General features: G+C 35.6%; 2 protein-coding genes across 2 annotated transcripts; one reads left to right on the forward strand and one right to left on the reverse strand.

Moving 5' to 3' along the window:
* The first annotated feature begins 8,581 nt into the window (after positions 1–8,581).
* Positions 8,582–11,524, forward strand: LOC145088455 (rop guanine nucleotide exchange factor 7-like). Its single transcript, XM_079026813.1, has 7 exons — positions 8,582–9,170; positions 9,490–9,606; positions 9,690–9,844; positions 9,956–10,030; positions 10,129–10,398; positions 10,464–10,793; positions 10,874–11,524. Exons 1-7 carry the CDS (start codon positions 8,924–8,926, stop codon positions 11,351–11,353), a joined length of 1,674 nt encoding a protein of 557 aa, XP_078882939.1. The 5' UTR covers positions 8,582–8,923; the 3' UTR covers positions 11,354–11,524.
* Positions 11,525–12,371: 847 nt separating this feature from the next.
* LOC145088457 (small ribosomal subunit protein eS6-like) lies at positions 12,372–14,474 on the reverse strand. Its single transcript, XM_079026815.1, has 6 exons — positions 14,323–14,474; positions 14,174–14,238; positions 13,467–13,524; positions 13,274–13,382; positions 12,915–13,187; positions 12,372–12,821 (listed from the first exon to the last, which is right to left on the reverse strand). The coding sequence occupies exons 1-6, from the start codon at positions 14,326–14,328 to the stop codon at positions 12,583–12,585; spliced, it is 750 nt and encodes a 249-aa protein (XP_078882941.1). The 5' UTR covers positions 14,329–14,474; the 3' UTR covers positions 12,372–12,582.
* Between the last annotated feature and the right edge of the window lie 4,974 nt (positions 14,475–19,448).

Genomic DNA, 19,448 nt, shown 5'->3' on the forward strand with positions numbered 1-19,448 from the left:
CTGGAGCTCAATCATGCCTAGATCTCGAGGCTAAACAACTTATTACAGACCATAATGCACAATCAAGCTTGGGGAAAAGCTCAAGAAGGTCTTTCATGGAGTTTTAAGGGACTATAAGCATGAAAACAGAGGGAAGTCGGGTTATACCTCAAGAAAATCACTGAGATAACACAAGGATGCCTGGCCTTCTTCTTCTCTTCTTGATCTACTCTTCTTCCCTCTCCAAATCTTCAAGAAACCACACCAAAATGCTTCAAACTCACAAGGAACAAGGCTTCAACGTAAAAGAAAGCTCTGAGGGTGAAGGGGGCGAGCTTGGGGGCGGATAAGAAGGTTTAAATAGGGTGCAAACCCTTGAAATTTAGGGTTTCATCAGACAGCGGGGACTCGTCGAGTCGCCAACTTAAACGTGCCCCCCCCCCCAAACCTGTCTCTACTCGGCGAGTCGGGCCTACAACTCGCCGAGTCCAAGGCTAAAACTGTAAAGTACTTTGATAAATTTTACGTACCAGGAACAGGTACTACTGTCTCCTCTCCAACACCCTCTCTTGAAACCCTAACCCTAGTTTGAGCCTTGTGAGCAAAAATAAGGTGTTTTAAGTTATTTGGGAGTGTTCATGGTGCACCTTGGAGAAGAAGGAACTCATTGATGAAACATTTGTTGCATTGAAGCTTGTAGATCCAAACCTTGTTCACCTTGATCTTTCTTCTGGAGGTATAAAATTTGAATCTTGATGAAATTGTTAGATCTAGCTAGTTTTGGGTGTTATGAGTTGTAACGCCCGTAGATTAGGGCTAGTCAATTTAAGGACAATAGGCGTCAAAAATGACTTTTTAATGGAAGATTATTTTGAAGGAATAATCTTGACTAAGTATTAGTATATGTTACAAGGATTCCGTACATATAAAGAATGTCGAAATCCGAGTTATAACGAAGAAGTTATGACCTGTCGAAGTTTCGCGACAGAACTGGTACGACGTTGAATGATGTAAAAAGTGAATTTACATTAGAGTGATAGTTAGACTTAGCGATCTAAAAAAATTCGTAGAGTTTGTTAAACCATGAGCGTGCATAAAAAGAACGTCCAAATCTGACTTCGTATGAGGAAGTTATGATTTTTCTAAGTTTCGACTCAGCGGTATGCAGCTCGAATACTCGATTTGAGATCGAGCGGTTTTAGTCGAAACAATCTAAACGAGAATCGAAGATCTTGTTGATAGTAGTTCAACGGTACAAAGACAGACGAAAACGGACGTCGGATGAAGAAGTTATGAATTTATAACGGAGTTTTCCTGTCCCGGCCTACTAAAATAATATAATAAAAATAAATTCAAAATTAGTCAACGGAGTCTAAACGAAAGCTGTAGACCGTAGTCTCACCTACCCGGGGATATAAAGAACGTCGAAAACGGAGCTTGTATGAGGAATATATGAATTTTTGAAGTTTATTAAATAATTAAAGTATTTAATTTAAATATAAATTCGGATATTATCCAAAGGGGGGGGGGGGGGGGAGTCACCGGCCTTATCCACATTACGCCCAACGTAATTCAAAGAATTAGCCCCTATATAAAGGGTACGAGGGCAGCCGAGTTCCTTGCTCAAATTTTCTCCTCTCTCTCCCGTTTCACCTCGATTTTCGTGCGAGAAATATCTTGAAGCCCCGATATCATTCCCAAGACCCGAATCAACTCCCGAAGCACCGAAGATCCCGAGAAGTGCGATTCCCGAGCCGAAGCTTTGCCCGCGAGAAGCCAATTTTTGTGAAGATCTTCTAAATCTACCCAAGAATACTACTTCTACAAGCCGTAGTGCTGTCCGATCATCTTCTGATCAAGTGAGTGTTTGGTTACTTTCTTCTAACACATAAATATGAAGTATTTGCTTTGAAATACGTGTTATGTGTATATATATCGTTGTTTCTTTGGAGTGAGTGTATAATCCCTTTCATAAACAAAACTTTAATACAAGTATTGTCTGAATGTATTAAGTATATGTTTTGGGTGAGAGTGTAGTCACTCTCTTTTAATACATAAATATGAAGTATTTGCTATGAAATACATGCTATGTGTTTATATACTGTTGTTTATTTGAGATAAGTGTGGAATGGATGTTTTATATGGTTTTTAAATGAGTTAAACTGTATATGCATTTTATATCTACTAATATGTTGGGTAGAACATGGGTAGATGAGATAGTTGGTATGTGATAAAATGATGAGGGAATGATGAGGTATGTAAGATGATTAAGAATGATATTGACAGATGGACCAATTACAGAATGTCATAATACTAGCAGATGAGCTTAAAAATAATATTGGTAGATGCACCAATTAGAGAATGTCATAATACTAGCAGATGCGCTTAAGAATAATATTGGTAGATGCACCAAATAGAGAATGTCATAATACCAGCAGATGCGCTTATAGGATAATCTTCGCAGATGCGCTTATAGGATAATGTCGGTAGATGCGCCTAAAAGAGAATGTCATAAACCTGGCAGTCGCGCCTCATAGTGTATGGCGTAATCTTGGCAGAGGCGCTTAAAGGATGATGTTGGTAGATGGGCCTTATGTAGCAATAAATTTTGTGCCAACTTCCTTAGGTCAATCCTTAGGAATGAATGAATGACGGGTAGTTGAATTCTTAGGGTAAATCCTAAGAAATAAAGAAGATAATGAGGATGGGTAATTGGGTTGATTGGGGGGGGGGGGGAGTCACCGGCCTTATCCACATTACGCCCAACGTAATTCAAAGAATCAGCCCCTATATAAAGGGTACGAGGGCAGTCGAGTTCCTTGCTCAAATTTTCTCCTCTCTCTCCTGTTTCACCTCGATTTTCGTGCAAGAAATATCTTGAAGCCCCGGTATCATTCCCAAGACCCGAATCAACTCCCGAAGCACCGAAGATCCCGAGAAGTGCGATTCCCGAGCCGAAGCTCTGCCCGCGAGAAGCCAATTTTTGTGAAGATCTTCCAAATCTACCCAAGAATACTACTTCTACAAGCCGTAGTGCTGTCCGATCATCTTCTGATCAAGTGAGTGTTTGGTTACTTTCTTCTAACACATAAATATGAAGTATTTTCTTTGAAATACGTGTTATGTGTATATATATCGTTGTTTATTTGGAGTGAGTGTATAGTCCCTTTCATAAACAAAACTTTAATACAAGTATTGTCTGAATGTATTAAGTATATGTTTTGGGTGAGAGTGTAGTCACTCTCTTTTAATACATAAATATGAAGTATTTGCTATGAAATACATGCTATGTGTTTATATATTGTTGTTTATTTGAGATAAGTGTGGAATGGATGTTTTATATGGTTTTTAAATGAGTTAAACTGTATATGCATTTTATATCTACTAATATGTTGGGTAGAACATGGGTAGATGAGATAGTTGGTATGTGATAAAATGATGAGGGAATGATGAGGTATGTAAGATGATTAAGAATGATATTGACAGATGGACCAATTACAGAATGTCATAATACTAGTAGATGAGCTTAAAAATAATATTGGTAGATGCACCAATTAGAGAATGTCATAATACTAGCAGATGCGCTTAAGAATAATATTGGTAGATGCACCAAATAGAGAATGTCATAATACCAGGAGATGCGCTTATAGGATAATCTTCGCAGATGCGCTTATAGGATAATGTCGGCAGATGCGCCTAAAAGAGAATGTCATAAACCTGGCAGTCGCGCCTCATAGTGTATGGCGTAATCTTGGCAGAGGCGCTTAAAGGATGATGTTGGTAGATGGGCCTTATGTAGCAATAAATTTTGTGCCAACTTCCTTAGGTCAATCCTTAGGAATGAATGAATGACGGGTAGTTGAATTCTTAGGGTAAATCCTAAGAAATAAAGAAGATAATGAGGATGGGTAATTGGGTTGATTGTTCGATGGTTGAATATAATAATTATATTATTGTGGGTCGAAAACCCTATATGCTCACTAGGCTCCCAAGCCTGACCCACTCAGTTTTCTTTGTATCACAGGTATCAATATGAAGACATATTTCACTGAGAGATTAAAGGAGATGTAAATCACTAGTGTAAATGAATGTATGTTCTGTTTATGCTTATGTGTCTGTATCGGAACATGACATCCCAAGATTTTGTTATATAATGAAAATACATTTCTGTAAGAAATGATTTGATAAATTCTTATCATATTTTGTTTTGGGAACAAATTCTGCAACCGTTTCTTTGAAATATTACTCTAATTTTTAAAACAAAGCATAAACAAATCGGTCTTTTCTGGCCGTGAAATTGGGGATGTCACATGAGCTTTTGGTCACTTTAAGTGCATAAAGTTTAGATCTTGAAAGTTTGTAACCTTGTTATGGATAAAGTTGGAAACTTTATCCATTTAAACATCATATTGATTCAAATATGAAGGTTGGAGGCTTGGACTGAATGAATTAAGTTGAAAAAGATGCATTTTTGGTTCCTTTGATACTTAAAGACTAGATCTTGTTTGTTGGGACCAATCTAATGGATTAAGTTGGAAACTTTATCCATTATGGAGCTATTAAGAACCATAAAAATGTGATATTTGTTCTTCTATCCCTTGCATGCGATAGTTGTGATGTCTTAATGGATTAATAAGTTAGGGTTTTAGCTTTTAGACCTTCCTTAGCCATGGAAAGTCATAAAGGTGGAAACTTTATATCTTAAGACAATGTTTTGAGGCTAGATATGAGTTTAGGTGAAAAGTCCTTAAGGGATTAAGTGCTTGATGAAGGAGTGGGATTAGGATGCGTATAATGGGCGTACTCAACTGCCTTTGTTGACTTCTGTTGACCGTTGCCTTTTTGACAAAGTTTGACCTTGGGTCAAACTTGAGGATTTTGGGCTATTGATTAATCTTTTATCTAGTTCTGGTGTTAGTGGATTCGCTAGAGCAAGCCGTACAGAAGGGAGCATATCACAATCTTTCAAGGTTTTTCGATTATGGTGAGTTTGACCTCATTGTACCTGTGGGTCGAAAGCACCAATGTCGGCCCACTAGTTTTGGTTACCTGTTAGTATAGGGATGTCTTAGGGATTGTATGTAATCATGTAGGATAGATGGAGGACTCTTGATCTAGTCTTTCTTTCATGTTCCTTGTTTGGTTGTGGCTCTAGAGTAGGATTACCTGTATGGGTGTCTATCTCACCTATGACTATATAAGGTCGTACATTCCTTGGATTGTTGGTAATTAGTATGTTGCTATACTGTAGTGATCTGTTAGATCTGTATCCGGTATATAGGAAGTTTCTATAAGTTAGTGAGCTATAGATATGCCTGTTTGTCTGTTGACTGGTTATATGTTTATCTGTTTATTGGATATATGTTATATGTTATGTATATGTCGACGTAGTATGGTTAGGTTGAGGTAGTACTGCTTTACGCGGTAGCCAACAAACCCGGGAGAAAGCCATACAATAGTTGTGGGCCTCAAGGGCAAGTCAGACTTATGATGTGGGCTCGGGAGCAAGCCAGACATGATATGGGGGCCTGAAGGGCAAGCCAGAGTCATGTCGTGGGCTCAGGAGGAAGCCAGATATGATTTAGGGGCCTGAAAGGCAAGCCAGACGCATACTGTGGACTCAGAGGGTAATCCAGTATGTTAGTTGTGGACCGAGTATATGTTGTAATATGTTTGTGTGAGTTGTTACTTTAAGGGAACTCACTGAGCTTTGTCTTACAATTTCAGTTTATTGTTTCACATACTTCAGATGACAATGGCAAGGCGAAGGTGTGATCGTGCACATCTTCCTGTTTTTATGATTTTGGGTTTAGGAAAAACTTTGATTTCGGATAATACTTTTGAAACATTGGATTTGTAAACACTTTATGGATGAAATGGGTTGTTTTTGAAAATTTAAAATTTCTATGGTTTTTGGGATGTTACACACCACCATTAGCTTTTCACTCACCATGATCATTTTTTTCTCTGCCAGTAGCGATAAACAATAAAATGCTTGTGTAACGCCAGTTTTAGATATGAGTTTCAACTGTTAATTTTGATAAAACTGGTTAACCACGACGTGGCATTTCTTCATGAAACGTGTGTTTCATTCAGACACCACATCGTGCTCATACAATGGTCGTGACGTGGTGACGTTGGATGTGTAAAACCTTAATTTTCAGGATCAATGCCCTATTTTAAAGGATGTGATGGCTATGGTTTCCTCCACCCTCAGCCTCCATCACCTTCAAAAGTATTATTGATCAACCTTACCCTCTTTGCAAGCTTTGAGCTTATTTTGGTGTTTTCGATGCACTTTCAAGGAAGAAGAACAAGATTATAGTGTTAGGATCAAACAAGCAACTCATCTCTATATTTGGGATCACTCTACGGACCATTTGTAAGACTTCAAGACTTGATCTTTTTGGTTCTTTCTTAGTTGATCTTGGATTCTATGTATATTTGGGTTTATAGTTGTGATTTGAGTGGTTCAATGAGATAAAGTTTGAAACTTTATGACTCATAAAGGTCCCTTGAGCTTAATACTTTCTAGATCTAGAAGTTGGTTGAGTTTTTAGAGTCATGCATGTGGTTTAAGTCATTTTTTTTCATATTTTGACCTAGTTAAGTGAAGGACATGCATGGATCATGCGTGTCCATAAAGTTTGGGTTTTTATGGACCATTAAGGTCCCAAGAAGCATCTTGGAAAGTTGGAACTAAAGGATTAACAGATTTAGAGCTTAATCCATTAAGTTGTCTTTATGTAGTTGCCATGGCGTGGTGGCTTGCTTGCCACGACGTGGTAGCTGGTCTGGTCGCGACTGTTTTGTCGTGAAGCTGCCATGACGTAGCTAATGGGTGGCTACAACGTGGAGGTTAACTAGGGTTGACTTTGATCGTTGACTTTTTAAATTGGTTGACTTTTAGTAATATTGCTAGTTTTAGAAAGTAGACTAAGGGTTTACCTTGTATGATTCATTAGGACGTGTGTAGCACCCGCTCTTCGACTGTGTGAGCTTATTAGTTGTTGACTACATTTGTGACGTGAATCTTCTCACTATACCATGTAGGATACTAACTGTCGGATGTGCTTGTTGTCTTTGTGACTCTTGTTGTTATGTTTGCATGAAAGTCTATGGGGAAGGCCATGACAGTTGCAAGAGTGTTGTGAGACTACGAATTTTCCATGTAGCTTTAACTTGGGATGAAATAGGCTCATTGGCTTAAATAGGTCATTGTAGGAGTGATTGTAAGTCTATAAGTTGGCCCATAGCATTTCGCTTAGGATGAAATAGACCTAATGGCTGAAACAAGACATGTTGAATGCTTATGGTTATGTATGGTATGTGGTATTTTGGGAAACTCATTAAACATTGTGTTTACGATTTTGTGTTTAAATGTTTCATGTACTTTAGTTCCAAAGGGAATGGATTGGCTTGATCACATTGCATCCACTAGAGTTTATTTTCGTATTATCTATTTTTTATTTATTCTGATGTTTGAGAATACATTATACAGTGGCTGGCTTTTGAACAAATAAATATACGGTATTTGGGTGGTTTAAAAATAAAAATTTTACTAGTATTTTTGGGACGTTACAGCTTGTCTCTCTCTCTCTCTCTCTCTCTCTCTCTCTCTCTCTCTCTCTCTCTCTCTCTCTCTCTCTCTCTCTCTCTCTCTCTCTCTCTCTCTCTCTCTCTCTGAGTCTAAAAATCCCTCGATGATATATGTTAGTAACCAACCACGATAGAAAATGAAACCACATGTATATTCCACCGAATCAAAAAAGTTAGAGACTAAATCTAGAATCTAGAAAACCACAATGCCCATTTATGAGAATAATGAACTCTTGATTTTGTTTCTATTTGGTTATTTTTTTATATAATATATTATCCAACTTATTGAAATTGTTTTACCTTTGTAACCTATATTAGCCGTTTACAATGGTAATTGAATAACTTCAACTAGTTAAATGATATATTATGTAAAAAAACTGAACAAAATAAAAAATTCATTACCTTATGAATCACTTTTCTTATGAAAACTTGAAAGGAAACCCCTTTGGATGATGTTATATATATATATATATATATATATATATATATATATATATATATATATATATATATATATATATATAAAACAAAAATATAAACGTAAAATTTGAAATATAGAAGAATTGATAAATTTAAAAACAAAATGTTTTTTTAAGTATTTTAAAGTTCTCGAATCCCAATATTTATATCACGGATCTATATTAGAGTACCAATGTCTTTGCAACTTAGGTACAGGTCTATAAAAAAAATAAAGTCGACTTTATTATTATGATAAAATACACAAGAGATAACGCTATTTAAAATGTTGCAAAACTAAATTGCATGTTATTTAAAACTTCTTATTATAAAAACGAATAAGACCTAAACTCATCCATTGTCATTATATTGATCTCATCCAATGTCATTAAAGAAAGAACTCAATTTTAAATTTTAGACATAAAAGAGGTAGAAAAATAGGACAGAAGAAAAGTAAATTGTCCTTTATTCAAACCACCAAAGGTAACAGTCTCTAGTGTTGAATTTTTCAACCTACTCCTCTTCCCTACGGCTATATCCTTTGTCCTTCACGTTATCATTATTTTGAATCAACCGCAGAGCGCCCTTCGCATCACGCTTTTGCCTGCTTTTTCTTCTTTCTTTAAATCAAATTTCATCACATCTCTTTTCCTGAATCCTGTCTTTTTCAAATAAACATTTAGCCTTTTCCTTTATAATTTTGGAAGTTAAATCGAAGCCCACAGTAATCCATCCACATAGGTTATTTATCTCGCATTCGGATTATCGGATATTTGCCATGGCATGAATAAAGAAGCAGAGTACTAAAAGTGTCGTCTGGGTTATTATCTTCAAGGTGGAAAAGGTAAAAAAAAAAGATCTGACAATTTGGGGTTTCGAGAAGCTTGAGATGGAAACAGTTGATAGCAGTGTAAAAAAGGACGAATTTGATTCGTTCAATAGCATAGCAACAAGTTCGAGTTCGAGCAATTCAGTCACGTCTTCTAAAGAATCTTGTTCTTCCCCTGCTCCTCTTGGTTGGCCTATTAGACAGGCTCAAGTGATTAGCAAATGCGATGTTTTTAAAGACAAATTGAAAACAAAAACCCATTTTGAAGGTGAATCCAAAACCAAGAAAATGAGCACAACAGTTTCAGGTACGTCGTACTTTCTGGTTTCTTCGAATTAATTCTTTCTGGCCATTGCAAGAAAACCAGAAATGAGAATTTAAGGAATATGTAGAATTCAACTTCAGCAGGTGAAAAGGACTCTTCCGTGGTTCAAATTTACGAATTTGTCTTTCTTTTCATTATTTGAATTTTAATGGGCGGATTAATTAGGAATAACTTCAAAATTTAAATGTTATGAAAAAAGTTTCGAGCTTTATCACTTTATTGATTCCATTCAATTCGATTTTCTTTTCATATCCCTTCTTTAATCTATCAACATCCTGTTTTATCTCGTAAAATTCAATAGAAATGGAAATGATGAAAGAGAGATTTGGCAAACTATTACTTGGCGAAGACATGTCTGGAAGTGGCAAAGGGGTTTGCACAGCTTTGGCCATCTCAAATGCCATAACAAATCTTTGTGGTAATTATAGTCGCTTTTTTCTTTTTTAATTAAATTTTATGTCAAATTCATTAAAAATGGGTTTGTGTTGTGTTTATATGTAGCCACTGCATTTGGTCAGTTATGGAGATTGGAACCTTTGCCTTCTGATAAGAAACAAATGTGGCGAAGAGAGATGGAATGTCTTCTTTGTGTTAGTGATCACATTGTTGAATTTAAACCCTCTTGGCAAACATTAGCAGATGGAAGTAGGCACGAGGTAATTTTTCATTCGCCATTAACAATCATCGATTTGACTTTCTCGAGTCAAATCTTGTGTCTGAAAATCGAAATCCATCAAGATTAGTAACATATCATGCTACATTATTAGATCATGAGTTGCAGACCAAGATCAGATATTTTTGTCAACCTCCCAGCTCTTCGCAAACTAGACAACATGCTTTTGGTTAGTGTTTGATTATTTAATGATCGAGAAGAAGTCATTAGTGTTGATTATTTAATTAAATTGTTTGATTTTTAACTGTTTATGTTCATATATGACAGGAAATACTTGATAGTTTCACTAGCACGGAGTTCTGGTACGTTGATAAGGGGATCACGACACCAGAACCCTCTTTTAGCAAGCGGCAAGAAGACAAGTGGTGGCTACCAGTGCCACGTGTCCCTGCTAATGGTCTTCAAGAAGCTACACGAAAACGATTAAACTACAAACGTGAATCCGCTAATCAGATTCTAAAAGCTGCCATGTCAATCAACAGTGTTTCTTTATCTGAAATGGAAGTTCCCGAATCATACCTGGAATCCCTTCCAAAGGTATACAAAACAAAATTAAGATCCATTATTATCAAAAATTCTAACACACACGTTGTTGTTTCTAGAATGGAAGAGCTTGTCTAGGAGATGTGATGTATCAGTATATAACATCGGAGCAATTCTCATCAGAATGCTTGTTAGATTGCCTTGATCTTTCATCTGAACATGGTGTTCTAGAAATTGCAAACCGTGTGGAAGCAGCAATGTACATATGGCGTAAAAAACCCTTACCTGCTAAAACATCATGGGATATGGTGAAGGATTTAATGGTCGATGGAAATAAACAGCGGGATTTACTCGCCGAAAGAGCAGAAAGCCTCTTGATTTCCTTGAAACACCGGTTTCCTGGTCTAACTCAAACCTCACTAGACACCACCAAGATTCAATGTAACAAGGTACTTATTTACTTCAAGATTGTTGTTTCCATTTCAGAAATGTTTAAATTGGGATTCTGTGATTTCATGGTTAATTTCAGGATGTAGGAAAATCGATTCTGGAGAGCTATTCTAGGGTTTTGGAGAGCTTAGCATACAACATAGTGGCGCGTATAGACGATCTGTTATACGTAGATGATTTGTCTAAACAGTCGAATAATCGAGCATCATCTAGAGTGAGCACAAGTAGTCACAAGAGGGTTTCAGTGAGCGTGAGCAGCACTGGGTCACCATATAGACCTAGTTTTGGGACACCGAAATTCTCACCTGGACCACCGCTAGTGAGCCCTGCAAGAGGAGACAGAACGCCTTTCTTGACCAACAATGGCAACAAGCCTCCTAGCCGTGGTTGTGGGGTCAGACGAGCTTTAACGAGCTATCTTGCTGGTGGGGAATCAAGGGTGAGGAATAGTTGTCAGTTGATAGAAGGTCCAGCTGCTTCTCTTTCTACAAGAAATGCAGAGCCACCAACCCAAAAGGAAAACCGGACTCCAGCTAGGGCACAGAGAGGTACGAGTTGAAGGGATTTGCTGTGGATGTTTGAGGGATATGATCGATGCTAAAAGTTTAATGAATTACTAGTTCATCTCATCTTCTATCACTTCAATCACATAATTGAATGCAAGATACCAAGTTTGTTGTACAATATATATCATAACATTAACCTTATATTTGATTTTTTTTTTTTTTTTTTTTTTTGCATAATTAAGTAGTGTAACACCCTATGAGTAGCATAGTCCAACAATGTGTGACGGGTTTAAACGTAACCTAACCAGGATATTACAACGGTCAAATAATAATAATAATAAATAAAATTAAAAAAACATCACCACCAAATCATACATTTTCTTACATCATGTAAGCAAGTTTCTAAGTGTTGTCTTCTCTAGAACTTAGAAATAGTGTGGAAGGCAAACAATGAGTCTGATTTTCCATACAATATACTTACATACTTATCAAAACATTTGCGCATGTATGTTACGATGGTGAAGAATAAAAGAAACTACAGAGTGTTCGATTGAGAGGTCAAAGAGAAAGAAAAATAAACTTGGGGGATAGAGAAAGAGAGGGGTTTAGATTCTCGAATTACTTCATCAAATGATGAAAGAATCAGGTACAGATATTCATTAAAGCAAATATTAGTAATAAACCTTGTATTTTGAGTTTATGGTTCATCAAAAGATTGTTGGAAATGGATAAAATGATTGCTTTAACTTTCATGAATGTGTTAAATAAAAACATAAAGAGGGGGCAATTGGTATTATTACATATAAATTGGAAAGCTTGTTTGAATTTAGAGAGTAGTATGAGACACACCTCAAATAATTTGCACAATCTCTGATGTCTATAAATGAACTCACATAAACAAGTACAAATGAATCTAGACTATGCATAAAGAGATGTACTCGAATTGTTACAACAATCTCACATCTCATCTATCAAAAGAAGTTTATGATGCCAAGCTCTAAGAAAAACATCACCAAGGAGTCATGTATCATATCTGAGCTAACTATGATTGAGACAATATGAACAAAGAAGTCAAAACAAGTAACCTATCAGTCATTTTCATATAATAAAAAAAATGGTACATTAATGTAATATAACATAAAAGAAAATAACTTAGCCTTAAAAACTTGAGCTGAAAACTTGGCCACATGATAAAATGGTACCAAAACTTAACACATCTCATCCATTATCAGCAAAACCATTAAGATCTAACACTCATAAACAGAATCCAAACCTAGATGCTTTATGCAGCAATGGAAGGCTTAGAAGCAGATGAAAGCCTGGACCTCTTTTTAGCAAGACTCTCACTTCGCTTTTCCCTTTGCTCCTTGAGCCTGCTTGCAAGAAGCTTCTGGTAATCTGCAGCCTCTGATTTGGCCTTTGCAATCCTCTTCTTCTTGTCAGCAATTCTCGCCCTCTTCCTTTGAAGTGTAAGTGGTGTCACCAACCTCTGTATCTTAGGAGCCTTGCTCACCTCCTTACCTGTATGTATCAAAAATTACCATTACACCCTCCAATCAATGATTCATTCTACTATATACCCTTTTGCAAGAGACATAAAAATCAAAGGCTTACCAGCTTTGTTTGTGAAGGTTCTGCGATAGGTGTTGACATACTTCCTGACATCATCTTCTTTTGAGAGATTGAAAAGCTTGCGGATCTTTGATGCTCTTTTGGGTCCCCTCATCCTTGGCTTCTCAACATCGGTCAGTCCGGGCAGGTCATTGTCACCCTTCTTCACAATCACCAAATTCAAGACAGACAGATCTTGGCTCACAATGCACCCTCGCACAGACTTCCTCCTGCGTTCACCATTACGCCTTCCATACCCCCTGAAGCAAGGAGTACCTAGATAGGGGCAAAAAAGTCATTTACTTAATATCAAAGCAAATTGATTAAAGTATATAAAGTTAAAGACTTTAACACAAACCAACCTCGGACAAGTAAAAGACGAACACGCCCTGGAGTCAGCACTCCTTGCTTCATTGGGAAACCTTGTTTGTCACATCCTCCCATGATCTTGAAAACGTATCCCTTAAACTCCTGTTCATCAAAAGAGTATAGAAGTTGAATATCTAGTTATTGGTTTAATCAGATTTTAGTAATACAAAGTATAGATGGATATACCTCTCCAAGTGCATCTCCATTGACTTCCTGGGAGATCCTCTTGTCATAAAAAGCACGACTGTAAAAATTTTGTTAAAGCAATAAGTGTTAATCATCTCAATGATCAAAAGACAATAACTTTCAAAGTATAAAAAGAATGAATGCAAGAAACTTAACACTCTAATCAAGTTTTTTTTTGAAAGAACAAAAGGCATAAAAACGTCCAGCTTTATCAAATACATGTAGTGGAAACAAAACAGAAATAACAGCTAGGATTCCAAATCAATGCTCAAAACCAGACATCAATAAGAACTGTAAAAAATGAAATATCAATGCACACAAAAGATAGCCAACTGCAATTCCTATTTCTTTTGGATAAAGAGAGCATGTGTTTAACATGATCAGGGTAAATCATCAAAAAATGAGATATTGTTCGATGTAGAGAAGGGATTTCATTTTTTAGATTGAAGGATCACTAGACATGTTCTCAAAATCTATTTGCACGCTAAACAAGGAATCTGTCATTTCTACAGCTAGAAGCAGAGATTAACGAGTACAACTATCTACAGCAAGAATAAGACAACTGGGTTAACATTCAACAGGATTGCTACGAATAAAACAGAACTACTGGAGTCAATGCCAGCAATTCTCTAGAAATAAGTTCAAATATCAATTTGTGAAGTTGTAGTGAGTCTAAAAAACAAATAACAAATAAGAAAAGAGCTTACAGCTTTTGGTCATCGTCAATTTCGAGTTTCTTCTGGCATCCAGTAGTTGGATTTGCAATATTGAACTAAAAAAATCATCACAAGTACAGTCACAAAACTACGCATATATAATTATGGATGTGATGAAATCAGGTTTGAAGAGATGGTACCTTCATCTTCGGACAAGGAGGAGGAGGCCGCCGCGAAGATGATTTGGAAACAACGTTTCTTCGTTTCTTGATGAATTAGGGTTTTTGAACGTTGTTTAAAGCGTTTTTATATCCGGTGTATAATTTGCTTGATTGGGTTATTGGGCTTTTCTGCACATGGATCAAGTCATCAAACATTCAAACTGAGTTACTGAGATACGAGTAATCTCTAGATTTTTTTTTTCAATATGATTTACTATTTAACTTTATTATATTTTGAATGTGTTCGACGAACTGGGTGGTTAGTTTGTAGTTTTTATCGTTAGGTTAAACGCTACATGAGTAGCTTTTGGATTTGGAGCGTTTTTTTTAAGTAAACTATAAAAGTTTGTAGTGTCAAATAATATTTTCTGTTCAAAACGGAACATTTTATCAAACTCTAAAAGCTAGAATCTCTCAAACGCTTTATACCGAACACGCTATTTATTATAAGTAAAATAGAAAGAAAAATACATCATCAAATACAAAAGGCGAAAATATAGAAATAAACTAAGTTTTTACGTCTTTGTTTTATTTGTTTAGATTTGGACTTTATTAGGTCATGGTAGTCTTTATCTTACTCAGTAGATAGAGGTGAAGTCCTTGATTTTTAGATCGTTGTCGTTTTCGTCTTGCTTAATGAGTGGAGGTGACAGATTCTGCTTCAAGTGAAATGATGATATATCGCTTCATGTTATCCGATTAATCCTTCAAACAAATATGTAATTCCTTTGATCGAAGAGGGGGTTGTTCTCTAGAGATATATTATTTTACCACTAAAGGAAAAAATAGATTTTAAAATTATTGGAGAAATCCCGACGGTTAGTAAATCACACACAATGTCAATAGTATTAGAAATATTGGTTTATTTTATTTCCACCCAGACAAAATATCTAGATTTCTTTTTAAACTCTTTATTGGTCCAGTTTCGCTATTAGGAATACAAGTTTATGCTCTTTTAGTCTTTTACCAACTTCATTTCATAAATAATCAAAAAGTTGCATATTATAATTGTTGGCTTTATATACCATAAACCTCACCGAATTTTGCATGTGGGAACATAATGGGAAACTTAATTTCTTGAGGGTGATTATGGTAACTCTAATCCGGATTAATATTACTTGTTTCCAAAGCAACCAATGACGGCCCAAACCTAATGAAACCCTAATCTTGTTTAATATATAAACGACTCTTTTTATACAGAAGAGGGGGACATTCTTTAGCTCTTGTTTTTCATCACACATTCACAGAACCCTTTAGCATATTGGCTTACGTTTTTTGTGCCTAGAAACGTAAGTGTCCACTTAGATTATTCTAGACTGAATTTCTTGTAACCCAGACATATGGTAGAAATATCAGTTCGGAAAGTGATATCACGATCCAAGTTGGTATCCAGATCTCCATCACAAGCCCTAAATTTCCCAACAAACACATTCTTTAAAATCTATGAAGTGTGAATCCTTCCTTCGCTTTTATTAATTTCATTCATTCTGCTTCTCCGTCGCTATCATCCACATCTCTCATTACTTGATCCTCATCCGCACTATCATCATCTACATATGTTTGAGAGCTCACTACCTCTCCTGTCAAGTTCTTATGTTTCAAGTTGTCTATCAAAATATGATTCTATTGTTTTAGCCATTCAACTATTATATCATTATAATGATAATAAAAAAACAGAATTTGCATCCACTTGATGAAGAATGAAGAATAGCCTTACCAATAATAACATGAAATAACAAACGTTCCAAAGATCTATTGGTTGCATGAATTTTACCAGTGATACTTGTTTGTTTAAAACCCTTCAATATCTAAACATAGATATAAGCAAAATATCTAAGTAAATGTCCATGATTAGACCAAACGTAGTGAAGGCACCGCTTGGCGTATGTGACATACACCATCGATGATGGCATGCCAAGTTGATAAGCTCCAAACCATTTTTTTTCCAAATGTTGTAGCTTTCTTTTTTATTTTAATAAAAGACAAAACTGCGAGATTGGTCCTTATGGTATTCAAAAAACTTTGGATGGGGTCCAAAAACTTTATGACTTGCATAGAAGGTCCAAAATCAAGATTTTTCCGTATTTTTGGTCCAAAAAAACTTGAAAAGACGGTTATGCCATTTTACTTTATTTTTTGTATTTTTTATAAATTTTCAAATACTAATTTAATTTAAAAATAAAAAAGAAAAGAAAGCAATTATCCCCAACAACCTCTCTCTCTCTCTCTCTATCTCTCTCTCTCTCTCTCTCTCTCTCTCTCTCTCTCTCTCTCTCTCTCTCTCTCTCTCTCTCTCTCGTTTTAATTCCCAGAACACAATCCGTCACTATCATCTTCTTCACAACCCAACTCCACCCTTCTTCCTTTCTTACGCGTCGGTCCTCTCCATCATCTAGTCGAGCACTATGCTCACATATTAGATGGAAGAAAAGGAAACCCATCAATCAACACAACAACCATCATTGTCAAAAAAAAATAACCCAAACACCTTTGTCGAGCTCCACCATCCACGAGATCAGAGTGCCGAAAAAAATAGATCAGTGGTCTAACTGCTACCAAGATCTTCGTCCTTAGGTACACTGAAAAATCCAAGTTTTAAGCCCCGTTTTTGTGTTGTGGTTTTCATCTTAAAGGTTAATCTCCATATTCATATTGACTGTACTTTTTTACTTTGGGGGTTAGCAAAATCGACGTCACCGCCATCTAATTCTCGTACTCCTCCGTTACAACCACCAGCAATCACCACCGCTGCAACCAACAGCGGCCACTATCGCTGCAATCTCATATGGGTTTTCTAACCTGCAATATAACCCATATATGATGGGTAGAAATCAGAAGTATAGAATTAACCCTCACCGGTGACTTACCTAATAAAATTTGGGGGTTAAAGAGTCTTGAAGTGATTGACATTAAAGGGAATTTGGTTACTGGAGGCTTATCCATGATCGATTTCTCCAATTTAAAGAAGTTACAGGTTCTTTGATTGGAACCCTAAGATTCTTCTGACAAACAGTTTTTGGATTTTGACTTGGGTAAGATAATAGAGTAGTGTGTTGTTAAAGGGGAAAGGGGGTTTCATTGTATGTTTATGGGACCGATGGTGGGGTTCAATCAGCAGGAGGCTGAACAAAGTGAGGGGTATGCCGATGGAGTTGTGGAAGATTCTTAACGATGAATATGAATGAATCTGGGTTAGGTTAGGAGAGAGAGAGAGAGAGAGATGGGAGGTGGGTGGACCCGTCCTTCTATTTTTCTTTTCTTTTGCTTTTTTTGTTAATTATAAAACAATTAAAACAAATAAAAAAAATGTGAAAATTAAATAATAAGGGCAAAATAGTCCTTTCAAATTTGCAAGGACCAAAACCAAAGAAAATTCTTGATTTTGGACCTTCCATGTAAGTTGAAAACTTTTTGGACCCCATCCAAAGTTTTTTGTAAACCACAAGGACCAATTTGGCAGTTTTGTCTTAATAAAATGATTGTTTTTTTTTCAAATGTATTAAATTAAAAAAAAAAAACATAAATAAATAAAATCTTGACCCGCTTCCTGAAAATGACATGTCATTCATGTTGTGTTGAAAAGATGACATGACCAGTGAGATAGATGTCAAAAAGTTTATGTGGCGACTTAACATGTCATGTGCCACTCCGTCAAACATTATAATAAAGAAAAAAACTATAGCTTTGCTTCCGAACATAACGTTTGTATTGTTCTTGTCACTTAAACTAAAAAATCCACATTAAAACTTCTAGTTTAATTCAAACCAATTAATTGGTTTAGTAAAAACTAAAAGTGAAAAATTGCCTTACAAGTTGAAAAATAACTTGATTATGGCCCTCAAAAGTGGGTTTCTAAGAACTCAAAAACTACACAAGCCTCCTCAAATATCAATTTAATTCAAGATTAATAACTAAAGAACATTTTATCTTTGCATTTAATATAGCAAATTTCATAATATTCATCTCATCAACTTTAAGTGAGAGGAGTTGGGAGGAAAAAGGAACAAAAGCAAATAGCTAAAAGGGTTAGCTCCTTAATACACACAATTAAACCATGTTTTATGAAATAGTCATGTATGTCTATCTAGATTAAACTCATCAAGTCAAAAAGAAACAGCCGCTTAGGGCGTTACACATATCTTTTACGAACGAATCAACAAAGTTTGATCCACTATTTTGAGAACATCAACATACATTAAATTTTTTTACATCAAAAGGGGACTTAGACAAGTTTTCTAAGATGATAATGAAATTTATGCATTTTGCACACGCGAAGCGTTGAATGACTTTTTAGGGTGAAACACAAAATTGTAATTTTCGTCTTATTGATATCAGTCTCGGTTCTAGCTTCAATGAATGTCAAACACAATACAACATGTTCTTTCATATCATGTCATGTTATTTCATGTTAGTACCTTTTCACGAGTCCTGCAAATGATTAACAATGATACAACTACATTTACGGATTGATAAAGTTTATGCATAATTAGTTGCACGTCATTTGGTGAGGGGTAGCTATTAATTTATTTATATGAACAACTTCTTTAATCTAATGTAATAAAAAGTTGCATTGATAATCATCGTAACTTGTTACTTATGATTTTCTTTTTTTGATAAAAAAAAAGGATGAATTATTACTGGCTTCTCAAGTATAACAAAGTTTTATTCATGCTGCAAATAAAACAAATTTCTGTTAGTAACTAGTATTATTTACATATTAATTTGCAATGTTGATCGCCCCTTAGACGATCTCCATTCACAACCAAATCCAACTCAACTATCTATTAAAATATTAATTTCCTTTTCTTCCATCTATACAATCAGCTAACCTTAAATTTTTACAACCATTAACAACTTTATCCAACCAAACCCAATCTAACATTTGATATAAAAAAGATATAAAAAATTATCAAAAAAATATATCAATGGTGATATCATTTTGTAGATAATTGTTTTCTACATATTTTAGTATATTTTATTTATTTATTTTACAAATATATCATTTAATTATTGATAAAGTAAATATATTAAAAAACTAAATTAAAAGAAAAACTGAGAAATAGACAAGTGGTAGAGAGAGAAGTGCCAACTACATGTTCGGTGGA

This window comes from Lactuca serriola, chromosome 2 (assembly GCF_051521515.1).
Source record: "Lactuca serriola cultivar US96UC23 chromosome 2, Lser_US96UC23_V15, whole genome shotgun sequence".
Classification (NCBI taxonomy): domain Eukaryota; kingdom Viridiplantae; phylum Streptophyta; class Magnoliopsida; order Asterales; family Asteraceae; genus Lactuca; species Lactuca serriola.

What these genes read in the sequence shown, in the direction of transcription:
- LOC145088457 (XM_079026815.1), bottom strand. An exon ending in ATTGACGATGACCAAAAGCT is followed by an intron (nt 13,525 to 14,173) that starts GTAAGCTCTTTT and finishes AAATTTTTACAG; the next exon opens with TCGTGCTTTTTATGACAAGA. An exon ending in TCGTCTTTTACTTGTCCGAG is followed by an intron (nt 13,188 to 13,273) that starts GTTGGTTTGTGT and finishes GCCCCTATCTAG; the next exon opens with GTACTCCTTGCTTCAGGGGG.
- LOC145088455 (XM_079026813.1), top strand. Translation starts at nt 8,924, where the DNA reads ATGGAAACAGTTGATAGCAGTGTAAAAAAGGACGAATTTGATTCGTTC. An exon ending in ACCTGGAATCCCTTCCAAAG is followed by an intron (nt 10,399 to 10,463) that starts GTATACAAAACA and finishes TGTTGTTTCTAG; the next exon opens with AATGGAAGAGCTTGTCTAGG. An exon ending in CCAAGATTCAATGTAACAAG is followed by an intron (nt 10,794 to 10,873) that starts GTACTTATTTAC and finishes GGTTAATTTCAG; the next exon opens with GATGTAGGAAAATCGATTCT.